The sequence below is a fragment of the Schistocerca gregaria genome, chromosome 1 (genome assembly GCF_023897955.1).
Source record: "Schistocerca gregaria isolate iqSchGreg1 chromosome 1, iqSchGreg1.2, whole genome shotgun sequence".
NCBI classification, from domain to species: Eukaryota; Metazoa; Arthropoda; class Insecta; order Orthoptera; family Acrididae; genus Schistocerca; species Schistocerca gregaria.
Genome location: NC_064920.1, coordinates 141,018,112 through 141,037,979, shown reverse-complemented (window position 1 = coordinate 141,037,979; position 19,868 = coordinate 141,018,112). Strand labels below are relative to the sequence as shown.

The following is a 19,868-nucleotide window of genomic DNA, read 5'->3' as shown; positions in this document are numbered from 1 at the left end:
ATGTACGACCGCATGTTGCAGGTCCTGTATGGGCCTTTCTGGATACAGAAAATGTTCGACTGCTGCCCTGCCAGCACATTCTCCAGATCTCTTACCTACTGAAAACGTCTGGTCAATGGTGGCCGAGCAACTGGCTTTTCACAATACACCAGTCACTACTCTTGATGAACTGTGGTATCGTGTTGAAGCTTCGTGGGCAGCTGTACCTGTACACGCCATCCAAGCTCTGTTTGACTCAATGCCCAGGCGTATCAAGGCCGTTATTACAGCCAGAGGTGGTTGTTCTGGGTACTGATTTCTCAGGAACTATGCACCCAAAAAATGTTTTTGCGACTCCAAAGTTGCTGTTCAACTTCCACTGCCGTTAACGATAAAGTTAAGATTGACGAATACCGAAAAGAAAAGTGTAGAAATGCCTATAAGTTGTGGATTTGAAAGTCTGTAAATATGTTTGTGTGTGAACCGATTTTTCGAATTGCTTGACTCTGAAGACAAATGTGCACCCGACAGCGGACGATACCGTTTAACGTCTCTCCGTCAATCTGTGTGGCTGTCAAACATTCCGAATAACTGAGAAACACGTATAAATTAAGCAAGACGATTGAGTGTCAGGTTGGGAATGTCATAATAGCGGAAGTAGAGGAAAGTTTACTCACCCTATTACTGTTTGGTGGTGCTTTATATTGCTGACGAGATGACTGTACATCTCATCCTCTGCTGTATCTGTGTGAAGTTGAATGTATCCGTGTCTATCACTGGCTTCGTCCTTTTTCCTCTGCGGCGACGCGTCGATTTTGATGTCCTCTGCTCGCTTTACTGCGGATGGGCCCACTTCCCGGTTGTAGATGGCAGCTACGTTATCGTTGAGGACCTCCAGTTCGGCAGCCAACTGCAGCATCAGGATCTGGAAGGTCGTGTCTAGGAAGACGGTCCCCTGGACGACGGCCCAGATGCAGAAGACCTGGAGGAGGTAGACGACCTGGTAGGTGGGCGTGGCGCGCATGTCCAGCGGCAACCAGATCGGCACGGGGAAGTCCCGCGAGCCCGACGAGCCCCCCAGCAGCGGCGCCACCGACCACAGACTCGTGCAGAACACCGTCGACACCTGCCCAACACCAGCACCAGCACACCTGTGGTCTCCAACACTTCGAGCAGACATCACTGCTGCACTGAAATCTTTCTTTGCTGGTAACCTTTAGAGTATAAATATCTCTGGAGTGAGCATTTCGTCCTGCGCATGTTGTCAACATTAAACTGGAATTGTCACGTGGTATAGGGACGACGTCTATTGTTTAATGCCAATTCGCGTCCGCCATCAGGTGACGTCACGTCTCGTCACATAACATCAAAACATTCTACAATACCTTTCGAATGGAGGCATTCGCACAAGTCGTCAACGGAACGTCACGTCATTTCACGGTACGTCAAGGTTTCTCGGGAAGAAAATTGTGGCGGTACCAGTCTGTAAACATCTTTAACCTATTTGCGCCGCGCTCACTCTCCTTATAATAGTGTATTTTGTACTGTTGTATCTAAATAATCTTTATTGTATAATAGCGCTTTGTTTCAGTGGCAAATTGGAGATGTTCCATGACGATTGGGATATTTTTTACACTTTCTTACACAATCGAGGTCGCATACCTGAAGGCGAAAAGTTATTTAGGTTTTACGATAATAGTCGGCAGTGGTGGCCGAGCGGCTCTAGGCGCTACATTCTGAATCCGAGCGACCGCTACGGTCGCTGGTTCGAATCCTGCCTCGGGCATGGATGTGTGTGATGTCCTTAGGTTAGTTAGGTTTAAGTAGTTGTAAGTTCTAGGGGACTGATGACCTTAGAAGTTAAGTCCCATAGTGCTCAAAGCCATTTGAACCATTTTTTTTTTTTACTATAACACAACAGCGCTGACGCCCGCAATGTATATGTATAAGAACATAAGTAGACGAAGCAAATTCTACCATATGATATTTTAAACAAAAAAATTAGCCTTAATGAAGGAGTAAAATACAGTTTTTATGACGTTATTAATTACGTAAGAAAAAAACATAATGGATAAGTTTAACAGGCTTCATTAATTCGTTCGAAGCCGACCCGTGTGGCCGAGCGGTTCTAGGCGCTTCAGTCTGGAACCGCGCGACCTGTACGGTCGAAGGTTCGAATCCTGCCTCGGGCATGGATGTGTGTGCTGTCCTTAGGTTAGTTAGGTTTAAGTACTTCTAAGTTCTAGGGGACTGATCACCTCAGATGTTAGGTCCCATAGTGCTTAGAGCCATTTGAACCATTTTTGAATTCGTTTGAAGCTTTCTTTGATGTGTATGAATGTACATATTTTTCCTAGCAAATAATTGTCGATGTTTTGAAACGTTGTCTCACTTCTCAGTAATTTACCATACCTAATTGTTCAAGAACATAGGTTATAAAGTTTGCTTTGGCCATTGACAGACTTTGTCGTTGTTAGCTCCTCAGGTCTGATACGTTTTATGCATATTAGGGATGGTGACTCAAAGCCCTAATTTCGCAGTTCGGTACTGTGTTAAGCGACTTGACGAGATGTGACATGAAAGACAGTGTAAATACATACTGACGTGAAGCTTCTGTGACGTCATGCCCGTTCATTTTGCTCTTCAAAGCTAAGAGCCAAATTTATTTCAAATATCAGACGTAAACTGCTACGGTGCCTGCAAAACGTCTATACTAAATCCACAGCACTTACGAAGGGAATCTGTCTTCGCTAGCGATATGACAACATTCAAAATTTATGGGACAAATGTCGGACGAATCTACGGCGTCCCGAGATCACGTGACCATTGTGGCAACGTATGTTGACAACACAAAATCAATTCTCGCTTCTGAATGCTCACTCCAGAGATATTACTACTCTATGCTGATAACACCTAATCATAGCTTCGCACCTGATGCTGTGGTTCGTTTTCAAAGTTGTTCTTGAAATATAATGAAACCCCAGACCCACTCACACTCTCCACTCTCTCTTAACGAACTTACAGCGCCTTGCTCTCCAAGATAATAAAACCCATGCATCCATTCTATCACCTCTCACTCTTTAGTTCCTTACTTTACCCCATGTCAGGGTTCACACCCCGCCCTTTCCACGCCTCCTTCTCTCGTCATACCAAGCTGGTCCCCACCCTAGTCCCATCCAGGGGTGTACCCAGGGGTTGGGAGGAGTGGCCCCCGCCAGGGGCGCAAGAGGAAGGGGGGCGCAAATTCCAAAGGCCGCCCACGATGACGTGACTGAACGCCGCGCCGAGAAAATAACCCTGCGACGCGGCCAGTCTGGTACGAGAAATTGTCGAAAAATTTGCTACAGAACGGAGGAGAGATAGTAAAGGAAGGCGCTCTGATGACGATCTTCGCTGTACTGGGAGGCACTTTCCTCGTGTCACTCCGAGTGACCAGTCCAAGAAACGCAGACTATGGCATAGATGTGCAGTCTGCTCGAAACAGAATGTGCGTCGCGGCCGGTATTATCTTTTTAAATAAATATATATATTTACTTATATTTGCAAAGAAACGCCTTCACATTTTCTTGGAACAAGGGAAAATATTAATCTCTCTGTATTGATAAGGGGGTGCATTCTTTGTTTCCTGGGGGTCCTTTAGAGGGCGCCATTTTAAATTCTTCCAGGGGCGCCACATATTTAAGGTGCATCACTGGTCCCATCTGCTCACTTTCAATTTCTTACCATTACGATACCCCTTTTTCAAAATTAGTTGCACTATTGACCATTCCTCAGATGGAATAACTCAGCGTTATTATCTGCGAAAAAAAATGATGACATTAATTTCTTTTGCGATGGATTTTGCATCCTTCGCAGTGACACGCTCTCTCTTCTTGTGTATTGTGGTAGACGCATGTTGTAATTAGAAGCGAGGGTAGTGGTGACTTGTTGGCTGGTTAAAAAGGCTATGAGCACTATGGGACTTAACATCTGTGGTTATCAGTCCCCTAGAACTCAGAACTACTTAAACCTAACTAACCTAACGACATCACACACATCCATGCCCGAGGCAGGATTCGAACCTGCGACCGTAGCGGTCGCGCGGTTCCAGACTGAAGCGCCTAGAACCGCACGGCCACACCGGCCGGCGGTGACTTATTGCTAGTACAGAAGATGAGTACATCTACATCTACACTGATACTTTGAAAATCACATCTAAGTGACTGGCAGAGGGTTCATCGAACCACCTTCACAATACTCTATTATGCCAATCTCGTATAGCGCGCGGAAAGAACGAATACCTATATATTTCCGTACGAGCTCTGATTTTCTTTATTTTATAGTGGTGATCGTTCCTCCCAATGTAGGTCAGTGTCAACAAAATATTTTCGCATTCGGAGGAGAAAGTTGGTGATTGAAATTTCGTGAGAAGATTCTGTCGCAACGAAAAACGCCTTCTTTTAACGACTTCCAGCCCAAATCCTGTAACATTTCTGTGACACTCTCTCCCATATTTCGCGATAATACAAAACGTGCTTCCTTTCTTTGAACTTTTTCGATGTCCTCCGTCAGTCCTATCTGGTAAGGATCCCACACCACGCAGCAGTATTCTAAAGCGAAGTGTAGGCAGTCTCCTTAGTAGGTCTGCGTAAAGAAGCACTGACACGGCGAAATGACCGATTGTCGGGATCAGATGGCCTTTAACGATGGTGTGTTTTGTTGAGACTGTGGAAGGTGTAAGAGGAAAATTAAATGATGCAAAGTAAACCTTTACATATGTGTTCCATTAGAGGATGCGCAATGAATTTAATACTGTAGTCCACGCTTCGAACGAAAAACATGCAAACTACGTCCAATGCAAATAGTGTTGTATTCTTCTTTATTCCACTTGTACTGTGAGAAAACGTAAGTGTAACGTCAAAAAAAAAAAAAAAAAAAAAAAAAAAAAAAAAAAAACCACGAGGCACACAGCAAACAGCAAAGACACTCTTATATCCCTGCGACAAAAAAGCGCGCTGTTTCCGTATTCATTTGCTGATAGGAGCTCGCGTTTATGGGCTAACAGCGAGTTTTGTAGCTATACAGATCAACATTCATTGCTCACCAATAAGTCGTTATACTGCTATGTAGGTTGCTTCTGTCATTTAGGCAAGTTGGACATTTTGTGACATTTCAACTTAGTCTTGGGAATGACTATAAAGCCGAAATCGTGACAGTGTTACAAAAATGAATAGTAATTTACAATTTAATGGCGGGAATTTCTTTCAAGTCGGTTGCGTATGTACATATCGGAGTGGCATCACAGTAATTGCACTCGCAAAAAACATTCGTCAACTCAATGCCTCGTGGTGCGGCGTGCAACTAGAAACCACAAATGGTGCGTGTTCAGGGCACTGTGACGAGAGCGACTTACGCGGATGATATCCTGGGACCCGTAGACGTACCGTTCCTACACAACTCCCCAGACGCCACTTTTCAGCAAGACAATGCACGACCACACGTTGCTGTACGAACACGTGCCTTCTTGATGTCACAAGATGTCAGGCGTTTGCCCTGGCCTATCGGATCACCAGACTTGTCGTCAGTCGAAAATGTGCAGGATACGGTGAAACAAGTGGTAGCGCTGTGACCCAGTACCAACCACCACAGATGAACTTTGGAACCAGGTGAATGCAGCATGGATTGGCTATACCACAAGACGCCATTCTCTCCTTATACGCGTCGATGCCGTCATGCGTGGAACGGGTTATCAGGATCCATGGCAGACCTAGTGCCTACTAGGCAACAGGAGACATGCTGAGCCGAGACGACTGAAATGGTAATCATTTGTGCAGAACATACTAATGTGCATGTCCTGTGAATATGGATTTCCTATCCCTAGGCGTTCAAGGTGATCTATTTTTTTTTCTCAACACAGGAGCGCATCAGTATAGTTGCTGTACTGGCAGTGTCTGTATAGTTCGATGCAATGTTCCTTCAGAAATGCACGCATGTTAACGCGGCACTTCGCGACAAGCGGAAAACTCGCTTTCGAATACCGGTCTGGCACAAATTTTCATATGTTTACAGTAAATTGAATAGATGTTGTGTCGCCATATTCGCACTTTGAGAACACATTTGATAATTCAATAAATCAAAAGTAAATTGAAAAGCAGTTGTGGTAATTCAAACACAAACAACAAAAATGTGCAACGAACGAACGCACTTTCACAAGTAGAAAGCACGGAAAATGAAACTTAATGCGCAAATTTAGTTTCATTGCACTCTTTCACTCACTTTTCTCTGACAGTAAAGTTACAGTGACTAACAAAAAGTGACTAAAAAAAAAGAACATCAACATTTTCTAGGTATAAAAGTGACTGTCTCAGGGTGACAATGCAATTAGCTGAAATAAAATTTCTTCTCGAACCCGAGATGGATACTTGTATACACAATTTTTTTCTGGCGGTGTTATAGAGAGTTTTGTTTGTTCCTAAGCAAGTAAGAAGTCACATTTTCTTCGATTTTACAGTACTGTTTTAAATAATTTCACGATTTGCCATTTTTAGTAGGACTATACTCGATATCCGATCACAAAGTGAACTTCTTTGCTTCCCTGGTAGAGAATTTGACAAAAGAATGGGCTTCACTTGACTCGTGGCCCTTTCACCATAAAGCTTTTCGTCCGATTACAACTACACAAAGACATTTAATCCATCGTTTGGCAGACCAGCGCCTATGTGAGCCCTACTGCAAACGTGACTGGAAACAAAACTAGATGTCCTGTTCTCGTTCAAAAATGGATCCAAGCACTATGAGACTTAACATCTGAGGTCATCAGTCCCCCACACTTAGAACTATTTAAACCTAACTATAACCTAAGGACATAACACACATCCATGTCCGAGGCAGGATTCGAACCTGCGGCCTAGCAGCAGCGTGGTTCCACATTGAAGCGCCTAGAACCGCTCGGTCACAGCGGCCGGCTTCCTGTTCTGGAAGATAGTTGAATCGTTTCGTAGAATTTCGGGTCTGGGACAACGTCGGTGCCAGATTCGACCCAGGAGTCTGATAAGGCGTACCTGCATCTCCTGCACTTATTTTCTATCATAAGAAAAGATAGAAAAGTTGGTGATAGTATAAAGTGCCCTACACACAACGGCACAAAGTAGCGCCCCTGGGCCCTGCCGTTTGACAGACCACAGCTCGCCGCAGCAGTCAGTGCTACCGCCATCCCGCGTCTGCTCACAGAGCAGGCCCGCCCTTTTACAGCTCTTGTTTAACAGGTTGAATAGTCCATGTTCTCCCCATCTCTGAGGATTAGCAGTGTTTGCGTTGTGGGCGATTAACCAATCCACGCAACTTCTTACAGTATTTCTTACAACTTATTTGATACTGCATGTATGAAGTGAACCAAATAGCAATTATCATTTAAAGAGATATTTAAAGTGCCCTTCTTATGCAACCGAAAAACATAAATGTAATATTACACGGTGATAGAACGTAGGCTCGGAATTTGCGTGATAGGTCGTAAATATTAAATGTAATGGGTTAAGGACTGTGTACCAATGCCTTCAAATATGGTTTCTATGCAGTGACATTTATTATTTATTAGTTTTGCCTGCATATAGCCATTAGTGTTCGACCCCGGTAGCTGAGTGGTCTGCTGGCACGGGAACTCAGCGTGTTCGGTCAGAGAGCCGATTGGCCTCCGTAATAATAAAAAAAAAGAAAAAAGAAAAAAAACTGAGTGGGAGGATCAACAAACGAACTTGAATGGATGTCTGTGGCGTGCCACCAAACACAACGATCAACAAAGAAAAAAAAAAAGAAAAAAATGGGCGGTGCGACAGAATGTCAATCCTAAGGACCAGGGTTCGATTCTCGGCTGGGTCGGAGATTTTCTCCGCTCAGGGACTGGGTGTTGCGTTGTCTTAATCATCATCATTTCATTTCGCGCAAGTCGCCGAAGTGGCGTCAAATCGGAAGACTTGCACCCGGAGAATGGTCTACCCGACGGTAGGCTCCAGTCACACGGCCATTTGTATCACAGGTGTTTATTTTTTTTCAAAAGAAGGTACTTTAAGAAACTCCGCATCTTTATTGTACAGAGGAGGGGAAATATAGTTTTATCTTACAGTGAAAAGATTGTTTATTAATAATTTCATGTATCATTTAACCAGTATTCATTTTACGTACTTCTTGATAGGTTTGTTGCTTGTTGAACGATAAAAACTTCATTCTTTGAAGGTTATGTTACCTGTGCAATTTCTCTCACAATGACCAGTTCGCCATCTAAATATCCGAATTATCACTTGTTCTGTCGTGCCTACACAAGAAATGGAGTTAAGTAATATTCAGTTTGTGTATGTATGTTTATGATAAGAAGTATAAATACATCAAAAATATTCCTCTTCACTTTTCCAATTGCGAAAATATCACAGGCATCGAAAAATCTTGAGACGAACTGCTTCACTACAGTGTTCGAGTGGGAAGGAACGCTGTTACATATAATTAGTTTCATGTGTATAACTACTTTTATTACCTTATATTTACAATCCACAACTAAGCGCCGAGCGGTTCTCAATTGTCTCTCCGGTGGTCTATGGCCCTTCTTGATTCAGAGTCACTAGGGAATCTAATCATGCGAAAACTATTTTTGCGATACTGCCGTTCACAGCTGAGCAGCCACCCATATTTACTACGAATTCATCAATGCATTTAATTGGAAAACTCCACTCGCATCGCGACTCCTATCTAAACAAGTATGGATATCCTATACTTAGGGGAAAACATGGCGACAGTTCAGCTTAGGTTCTGGGAGTCTCAGCCCGTATCATGTCGTCACTGGCTCGTTTCGTCAGACACGGGAGACAGAGGATCGACACTTACGGACTGGGGGTCTAAACAGTCGGCGGGCCATGGACCTAAACGTCAGAGACACAAAAAAGGACATAAATTTTGATCATTATATAAGTTTCTCCTTACAAAATGTACGAGTATTATGAACAAAGTTGGTAACTGGTACAATTGTACTGAAAAGTACTGCTCTATTCATCAAAAGGATCAGCTTTAGGCAGGTAGCAAGGAATTTCCGACTCACTTCAGCGTAGCTCCTCAGAGAGGCCCTGATCTACGGGTGGGCAACTGGTGCATCTGCCCCGGGCGGCAATTTCAGGTGACGCTACATTCATTTTCTTTAATAAGAGAAACTAGTTTGAAAAAGCACCTAGCAATCAGCGCACGTTGGTCTATCAATTATTCATATGATTTGAAACACATATCAGGTGGGTTTTGAACATTTCTGAACGAATCGTAAGTTGACTTTTGAATGCGAACGAAGTGCATGGTATGTCTCTGTCAGGGGAATCCCCGTCGCATCTACATACATCAAAATTTTTTTTGCGTCACCCCGGTTCCCAGAACTCCTGAAGATAGACGTTGACTGTGGATATTGTACAGCAGACACAGTCCCTTTGACTGTTCAGAGATGTCACTAACCCGCCCAAAGATGTAAACAACCATTCATGAGCAACTCCTATTAGGCAGAGGGGGTCCGACAGCCGATCAGTTCCAGTAATTCCACCAGGAAAGAGGTACATGGCTCGTGTTGTCTGTATTCAACCATTATTAGACGGTCAATACTGCGGTTCGATCGCGTCCGTGTTGTTACTTTGTGTCAGGAAGGGCTCTCATCTACATCTACATCTACATCTACATGACTACTCTGCAATTCACATTTAAGTGCTTGGCAGAGGGTTCATCGAACCACAATCATACTATCTCTCTACTATTCCACTCCCGAACAGCGAGCGGGAAAAACGAACACCTAAACCTTTCTGTTCGAGCTCTGATTTCTCTTATTTTATTTTGATGATCATTCCTACCTATGTAGGTTGGGCTCAACAAAATATTTTCGCATTCGGAAGAGAAAGTTGGTGAGTGAAATTTCGTAAAAAGGTCTCGCCGCGACGAAAAACGTCTATGCTGTAATGACTTCCATCCCAACTCGTGTATCATATCTGCCACACTCTCTCCCCTATAACGCGATAATACAAAACGAGCTGCCCTTCTTTGCACCCTCTCGATGTCCTCCGTCAATCCCATCTGGTAAGGATCCCACACCGCGCAGCAATATTCTAACAGAGGACGAACGAGTGTAGTGTAAGCTGTCTCTTTAGTGGACTTGTTGCAACTTCTAAGTGTCCTGCCAATGAAACGCAACCTTTGGCTCGCCTTCCCGACAATATTATCTATGTGGTCCTTCCAACTGAAGTTGTTTGTAATTTTAACACCCAGGTACTTAGTTGAATTGACAGCCTTGAGAATTGTACTATTTATCGAGTAATCGAATTCCAACGGATTTCTTTTGGAACTCATGTGGATCATCTCACACTTTTCGTTATTTAGCGTCAACTGCCACCTGACACACCATACAGCAATCTTTTCTAAATCGCTTTGCAGCTGATACTGGTCTTCGGATGACCTTACTAGACGGTAAATTACAGCATCATCTGCGAACAACCTAAGAGAACTGCTCAGATTGTCACCCAGGTCATTTATATAGATCAGGAACAGTAGAGGTCCCAGGACGCTTCCCTGAGGAACACCTGATATCACTTCAGTTTTACTCGATGATTTGCCGTCTATTACTACGAACTGCGACCTTCCTGACAGGAAATCACGAATCCAGTCGCACAACTGAGACGATACCCCATAGCTCCGCAGCTTGATTAGAAATCGCTTGTGAGGAACGGTGTCAAAAGCTTTCCGGAAATCTAGAAATACGGAATCAACTTGAGATCCCCTGTCGATAGCGGCCATTACTTCGTGCGAATAAAGAGCCAGCTGCGTTTGCACAAGAGCGATGTTTTCTGAAGCCATGCTGATTACGTGTCAATAGATCGTTCCCTTCGAGGTGATTCATAATGTTTGAATACAGTATATGCTCCAAAACCCTACTGCAAACCGACGTCAGTGATATAGGTCTGTAGTTAAATGGATTACTCCTACTACCCTTCTTGAACACTGGTGCGACCTGCGCAATTTTCCAATCTGTAGGTACAGATCTATCGGTGAGCGAGCGGTTGTATATGAGTGCTAAGTAGGGAGCTATAGTATCAGCGTAATCTGAAAGGAACCTAATCGGTATACAATCTGGACCTGAAGACTTGCCCGTATCAAGCGATTTGAGTTGCTTCGCAACCCCTAAGGTATCTACTTCTAAGAAACTCATGCTAGCAGATGTTCGTGTTTCAAATTCTGGAATATTCCATTCGTCTTCCCTGGTGAAGGAATTTCGGAAAACTGCGTTCAATAACTCCGCTTTAGCGGCACAGTCGTCGATAACAGTACCATCGGCACTGCGCAGCGAAGGTATTGACTGCGTCTTGCCGCTTGTGTACTTTACATACGACCAGAATTTCTTCGGATTTTCTACCAAATTTCGAGACAATGTTTCGTTGTGGAACTTATTAAAGGCATCTCGCATCGAAGTACGTGCCAAATTTCGCGCGTCTGTAAATTTTAGCCCATCTTCAGGATTTCGCGTTCTTCTGAACTTCGCATGCTTTTTCCGTTGCCTCTGCAACAGCGTTCGGACCTTTTTTGTGTACCAAGGGGGATCCGTTCCATCTCTTACCAATTTATGAGGTATGAATATCTCAATTGCTGTTGCTACTATATCTTTGAATTTGAGCCACATCTCGTCTACATTCGCATAGTCAGTTCGGAAGGAATGGAAATTGTCTTTTAGGAAGGCTTCTAGTGGCACTTTATCCGCTTTTTTAAATAAAATTATTTTGCGTTTGTTTCTGATGGATTTGGAAGAAATGGTATTGAGCCTAGCTACAATGACCTTGTGATCACTAATCCCTGTATCAGTCATGATGCTCTCTATCAGTTCTGGATTGTTTGTGGCCGAGAGGTCAAGTGTGTTTTCGCAACCATTTACAATTCGCGTGGGTTCGTGGACTAACTGCTCTAAATAATTTTCGGAGAATGCATTTAGGACAATCTCGGAAGACGTTTTCTGCCTACCACCGGTTTTGAACAAGTATTTTTGCCAACATACCGAGGGTAGGTTGAAGTCCACACCAACTATAACCGTATGAGTGGGGTATTTATTTGTTACGAGACTCAAACCTTCTCTGAACTGTTCCGCAACTGTATCATCGGAGTCTGGGGGTCGGTAGAAGGAGCCAATTATTAACTTAATTCGGCTGTTAAGTACAACCTCCACCCACACCAATTCGCACAGAGTATCTACTTCGACTTCACTACAAGATAAACCACTACTGACAGACACCAACACTCCACCACCAATTCTGCCTAATCTATCTTTCCTGAACACCGTCTGAGACTTCGTAAAAATTTCTGCAGAACTTATTTCAGGCTTTAGCCAGCTTTCTGTACCTATAACGATATCAGCTTCTGTGCTTTCTATTAGCGCTTGAAGCTCAGGGACTTTTCCAGCGCAACTACAACAGTTTACAACTATAATTCCGACTGTTCCTTGATCCAAGCACGTCCTGTAATTGCCAAGCACCCTTTGACATTGCAGCCCATCCCGCACTTTCCCGAGGCCTTCTAACCTAAAAAACCGCCCAGTCCACGCCACACAGCCTCCGCTACCCGTGTAGCCGCCAGCTGAGTGTAGTGAACTCCTGACCTATTCAGCGGAACCCGAAACCCCACCACCCTATGGCGCAAGTCAAGGAATCTGCAGCCAATACGGTCGCAAAACCGTCTGAGCCTCTGATTCAGACCCTCCACCCGGCTCTGCACCAAAGGTCCGCAGTCGGTTCTGTCAACGATGCTGCAGATGGTGAGCTCTGCCTTTATCTCGTAAGCAAGACCGGCAGCCTTCACCAAATCAGATAGCCGCTGGAATCCAGAGAGAATTTCCTCAGATCCAAAGCGACACACGTCATTAGTGCCGACATGTGCCACCACCTGCAGCTGGCTGCACCCTGTGCTCTTCATGGCATCCGGAAGGACCCTTTCCACATCAGGAATGACTCCTCTCGGAATGCACACGGAGTGCACACTGGATTTCTTCCCCTCCTTAGCCGCCATATCCCTAAGGGGCCCCATTACGCGCCTAACATTGGAGCTCCCAACTACCAGTAAGCCCAACCTCTGCGATTGCCCGGACCTTGAAGGCTGAGAATGATCCTCTGAAACAGGGCAGGCAGCTGCATCTGGCTCAGCCAGAGACAGTGCCTGAAACCGGTTTGTCAGACGCACCGGGGAGGCTTTCTGATCAGCTTCCGGGGACGCCTTTCGCTGCCTGCCACGCCTTGAAACGACCTCCCAATCAACCACAGGCGAGGGCTCAGCCCCACTGCGGGCAGCAACCGGGGCAACCACAGCGGCAGACCGATCTGGGGACAGACGGGACGAGGTTGACATCCCCGTGATACCCGAGTCCGGCTCCCTACAGTGGTGCCCATTGGCAACAGCCTCAAGCTGCGCGACCGAAGTCAGCGCCGATTGCAGCTGTGAGGGAAGGGATGCCAAGTCAGCCCTCATCCGAACACAGCAATCGCAGTCCCTGTCCATTCTAATCGATGTTTAACAACAGTTACTGAAACACGAGTCGGTGCCTAGATAACGCAAGCGGAACACGCAAAGAATGTATCAACTAACCTGTACAAATGCCTAACGACTGCGCTACAATCTGCTGAATTTACGATTACAGTAACTAAAACTCGAAATTGCACCTCCTATACGAAACTCACACGCAATTTAAATAAGAATCTACGAAGTAAACACTAAAGCGCGATGCTACAACTGTCAAATACTATAATACGCCCGAAATATATGAATTAAACAATGCAAGTACCCAAAAACACGCAAAGAAATTAATTAAACTATCTAACAAATAAGTAAGCTAGGGTTATACGACTTGCTGCTGCAGCTGCTTATCCAACGGCGGCAGGCAGCACACTGACTGGCCAACCGACACTGGCCGTTCACAACAAAAACAGAAGACAGACGACTACGCGAATTTGCACTATTCAGGTACTAAGGCGCGATGCTACAACCCTCAAATACTATAATACGCCCGAAATATATGAATTAAACAATGCAAGTACCCAAAAACACGCAAAGAAATTAATTAAACTATCTAACAAATAAGTAAGCTAGGGTTATACGACTTGCTGCTGCAGCTGCTTATCCAACGGCGGCAGGGAGCACACAAGGGAAGTGTCCAGGCATCTCGGATTGAACCAAAGCGATGTTGTCCGGACATGGAGGAGATACAGAGAAACAGGAACTGTCGGTGACATGCCTCGTTCAGGTCGCCCAAGGGCTACTACTGCAGTGGATGACCGGTACCTACAGATTATGGCTCAAAGGAACCCTGACAGCAACGCCGCCATGTTCAATAATGCTTTTTCTTGCAGCCACAGGTCGTCGTGTTATGACTCAAACTGTGCACAATAGGCTACACTCCCGACGTCCATGGCGAGGTCCATCTTTGCAACCACAACATCATGCAGCGTGCTCACAGATGGGTCCAACAACATGCCGAAAGAACCGCTCAGGATTGGCATCACGTTCTCTTCACCGATGAGTGTCGCACATGCCTTCGACCAGACAATCGTCGGAGATGTATTTGGAGGATGCAGGTTCCCTGCTGTTTTGGGGTGTCGGTATGTGGAGCTAACGTACGCCGCTGGCGGACATGGAAGGCGTCGTTACGCCTGAAGGATACGCGAATGACACCCTCCGACTGATAGTGCAGCCATATCGGCAGCATACTGGCGAGGCATTCGTCTTCATGGACGACAATTCGCTTCCCCATCGTGCACATATAGTGAATGACTTCCTTCAGGATAGCGACATCGTTCGATTAGAGTGGTCAGCATGTTCTCCAGGCATGAACCGTATCGAACATGCCTGAGATAGACTGAAAAGTGCTGTTTATGGACGACGTGACCCACCAACCACTCTGAGGGATCCACGCCGAATCGCCGTTGAGGAGTGGGACAATTTGGACCAACAGTGCCTTGATGAACTTGTGGATATTATGCCACGACGAATACAGGCATGGATCAATGCAAGAGGACGTGCTGCTGGGTATTAGATGTACCGGTGTGTACAGCAATCTGGACCACCACCTCTGAAGGTATCGCTGTCTGGTGGGACAACGCGCAATGTGTGGTTTTCACGAGCAATAAAAAGGGAGAAAATTATTTTTATTTTGATCTCCCGGAACCGAGGTGATGCAAAACTTTTTTTGAGGTGTGTATTATTACAAACTTTCGCACAAACAAAAGGGGACGGAGCTAGCGAGCTGAGCCGGATAAATCAGAACGAGTGATTGACAATCGCTGTTTGTTTATGTGCGATTCTGACATCGATTATTTTAGGTTTGTGATGACGCTAGTGTTTACAGCGTGTGTGAGTGTTGTCTTTCCGGAGTTACTCTCAAAATTGAGGTTTTAAATTCCATTACACAGCGCGTACTTGCTGCATTTTTGCCTTGAAAATGGCATGATGCGCTCCAGTCGAAATATCGGCGTTTACCGACGACGTCATACGGCTGCATTCCAGGTCTCAGTTTGGAAATTATTTGCTTGTGAAATTTCTGGTCGTAGATGAACTCCACATGCGGTGATACATGAACTTTTATGTAACATGCACTTCTTTTGAAGAAGGCCACTGAACGACATGGTGGTGCAATCGCGGGCAGCTGTAGGTCAGTGAGTGTTTTGGAAGTGTAGTTTCTCCGGATTGGACGTATTTAAGGTTCTGACAGCTTTTCGTGTGAAATCCTGTATTAAAATAGTAATGGAGTAGCACTGATTATAGCTTGCAGCCGCAAACGCTGACTTGGTAGCGATTTAGAATTTGTTTCAGAGATAATAAAACCTACTTAAATGAACTTTAAATCTTTTATGAAAGCAGCTAGCATCCAGAAAGCCCGACATTTTCTTTCGAACTTACAGGTACTGCCCCCAAGCTTGAGTAATGAGTCCCTTGTTTGATAGGTGCTAGTCATTGTTTCTTCAACGTGCTTTTCATCGGTTGAACCACATCAGTCAACACAGGGTGAACTGCACGCACTAAAATCTATCGAGGTAAGTGGACAGAATTACCTGCACCGAAACTACAAAATCGGACTTTTCGACCGAACTGTGATCTGAAGCAGGTGTAAGGAATAGAGCAAAGAACCCGCCCGATTGCAACAGGAGTTCTTCCACTGCCCAACCTGAGCCATTTTACGGCATTTCTGATTAAATATACGCACGAAATATGTACAACGTTGTAATTTGAAACAGAACAAGGAAATTCATTGTTTCGGGCATCTTTGCACATATGTAGTGTAAACAAAGATAACAATATATTACAAAAAATAAAATGAAATTTTTCATTAGTCTTGCTGACATATATGGCTCATAACATCGCTCGTGAAGTCCAAAATGAAAGAAAAACTTGCATTAAAGGGTTAAATATGAGGAAACACACGCTCTATAAAAGATGTAAGAATCGACTTTCATATGAGTATTAGTGAAATTTTAAAACCTAAGACGGATTTATTTTTACGCTTCTAGTGTACATTAATTACTTAATATTCTGAACTGGCATCTAAATGCATTTATATTGTTTTTGTTTAGGCTTACTGTGTTTTAAAATAGATATACACTCTATAAATTGCTTACCAGTCGCGTTTCCACTGATTGAACGAGTAGAGAGCGTCGATGAACGTTGCGCATACATGTAAAAGTCAATTATCTCGCGCGTTTCGTTCCCCACTACAAAAAACGGCACGAAACTAACAACTGGGTGGGCTCCATTGGCGGTCACCGCTGTCGAATGGAAGCACTAATTGTTGCTCCAAGACAAGTTCAAACTCTGTGGCGACAATACTACAGTGGAAGCACCCCCTCCGGAGAGTCGAAAGTAAACTAAAATGAAATGGAAAGTTTTGCAAGTTGCGCCAAAGCGGTCTTAGAATGATGGTCAACGGATTCATCACTCATTCTAGTATTCCCCAACCCACCTTGCTTTGAGTGCCCGAGAGAATGTACTCCCTGTACCAGTGACATGTGCTCCCCCTCCTTTTCGAATTGTGGGCGCCGAGTATTAGCAGAGCTTCCCGATCTGCCACGGCAGCACACACTTCGCGCTTCCTTTCGGGAAACTAGCTGCTTTGACCTAATTGTTGTCATTGTTACTGTTGTTAGACTGCTTGCCCAGAATTCAGGAGGATATCCAAACAGTTTGGGCGCCTTCGCGTGACGCTACCGAGCTATACTTCTCCGCAGCCCCTGAGCCGACTTTTCATAGGTGGCATTCGAGGCTTGGTCGATAAAACGCGCCACCGGCTGGCGTCCTGTGTAGACCGCTATTGGAAACAATATCCCGCCAGCGGTAGCTCAATGTGAAGGGGACGTTCGTCTTGACAGTGTGGAGTTTCAGACTTTAGCGCGACGTGAAACAAGTTTCAAAAATAACATCTTTCATCTCTAAAAAACAGAAGATAACAGATAAGTGACTTCTCGCGTATTATGTTGACCAGTGCCTTTTGTTCCTGTATTACCTAATTTAGGAATTAATGTTAGTAATGTAACATTATTTGAGATTACTCACAAATTTTTAGTCGTTTTCGTCCATAGTGGAGTGTTTTTAATGCTAAAGTTAAATTAGAAAGTCCAGAGAATTTCTACATCAGTCGTTTTACTTGATAAGTATGAAGTATTTTTATGTTCACCCATTATCTTCAGGTGGTAAATTGATCAACTAATTGATGAAACTAAATGAATTTTACTGTATTTACTTAGGGAGCGAAAGGTGAGTTTTCGTGGATAGACGTACTTGTTGATGCAGTGAGTCCTCTTGAGCAAATGGTAGTGTATATTACATACAAAACTATGGCTTTATATACCTGCACGTAAGCTTTGACTTACTGTAACGCTGTAATATCATTCTCACTGTTTACATTGTACTTCTCTGGAGCTATTAGTCTCAAATACTTTGTCTTGATAACGTAATTAATATAATTATTGCATTCTTATTACCATTATGTTTGTTTAAAATCGAGTATCATTGTGAATTGTATTGAAAATAAAAATTAGAAAGAAATATTTGTGTGTCTATTGAAGATTTTACAACCATTATCTTCAAAACGTAACTATATATGTACCTCATTTTTGTCGATGATACTTCACTTTTTACTTCAGGTGGAGATAAACTTCAACAAAGAATACAAAAACATGATACCGCAGTTCTGAAAGTAGGTCTGCAAAACAGGTATAATAAAACTAAAGAAGTTATAGCTAACAGATGAAAAAGGAAGTAGTACAAATTAACAGTGAACTCACAAAAACTCTTCACTAATTGTTATACTTAGTATCTTTTACAATGACAACTTGACAGACAGCAAAAGAAATAAACAGAAGTGAAAAGACGGTTTGGAGTACCTTTGGTGAACAAAATAGTGTTCTCATAATTACGCTTGCTGTGCGACTGAAAGACAATCATTGTGTGTTGCCTGTATTGACTTACAGCAACGAAACATGAACTTTTAACGTGAAAATAATTGAAAGTTTCTCATCGACACGCATGTTCTGAATTACTAGGAGAGACAGAAAAACAATCAAATTGGTCAGGGAAGTGACTAGATTCGAAAACGCAATTATGACTGTAGTGAACAAGGAATGGAGTTGGGCGGGACACACGTCCAGGTGAACAGATGGAAGATAGACCAAGAAAGCTTGTTGTTGGACTTTAATACAACCGACACTACGACGTGATGGAAGCTGGCATCAGAAAACGAGAACGAGCAATGTGGATGTATGTACCCAAATACCGCAGTACACGGAAAAAGTCAAGAAGTGGATGTGAAGTGAATTCTGTTATTGCTGCTGCTGCTGATGATGATGTCTGTCCTGCAAGATTGGCTATGGGTGAGTGGAGCTCGGATTACAAAAGGGTATGGAAAGAAATCGGCGGTACCCGTTTCAAAGTACCCATCCGGCACTTCCGTCGAGAGATTTAGCGATTCACAGTAAACACAAATTTGGATGCAGTGACGAGGGTCTAAACCATCGTCTTGATGAATGCGAGTCGGATGTGTTGGGTACTGCACCATCTCATTCGGTCCACGCGCTGAAGAAAACCAGCTCATATTTAACGTCGACTAAAGAAAGATCTGAACAGCTCTCAGCTTCTCTAGTGTATCTTCTGCCATCTACCTACAGCTAACACAATATCCTGTGAAGTCTAGAATTACGCAGAGCAAATGAGAAAAGTTGTGAATTCTAGTGCAAGTTAACAACTAGCAAATTAAATTGTAGGAGAGGTAACTGTAATTCAGACTGTGTAACACCTTTATCGAGGAGCAAGAAAGGTACAGTATATGTCTGATGGTCCATATACACTAAATGCAAACTTGATGATGAATACTCCACCTACTTGTCAGAGCAACCTAACGGTTACGGTAGTTCGTTACCAAGTCATAACACTGGCCACTGGCTCAATCTACAAATCTAATGTCCGTCAATGAGATAGACATTATATCCTGCACGCCGACAACATCGGCTCCTTTCATCAACCCCATATGTCCAAACCGCCAGTTACGAAGTTATTTCGGTTTTAGTACTTATAACGCAACGGTCGGCGTGACTGACATTCCAGAGATTGCTAGGTTGGTATTATGAACGCCTCAAAGACAACTTTTCTCTATGGGTTAATGCTGATAGCATCCTCTTTGAGTTTCTGAGTGTAAAGTATTCCTCTATTCGGATCACCGGGGACTGCTCAGGAGTATGTTGTCATCAAGGAAAAATAACTAACTTTCCAGTGGTCACAGTGTGAAATGTTAAATTCCTTAATGGGATATGCACGGCTAGAGAATTTATAAAGGGCAATGAATAGGTTGAAGTTAGATAAAGTGGGAATTAATGAAGTGCGATGGA

At 43.9% G+C, this 19,868-nt stretch overlaps 1 protein-coding gene across 1 annotated transcript in view; it reads right to left on the bottom strand.

Moving 5' to 3' along the window:
* LOC126334883 (odorant receptor Or2-like) overlaps positions 1-19,868 on the bottom strand; it is a 105,720-nt gene that overhangs the window by 47,669 nt on the left and 38,183 nt on the right. Inside the window, exon 3 of the mRNA XM_049997585.1 lies at positions 657-1,105. Within this exon, the coding sequence (XP_049853542.1) occupies positions 657-1,105 (449 nt within the window). The remainder of the gene's footprint in view (positions 1-656; positions 1,106-19,868) is intronic.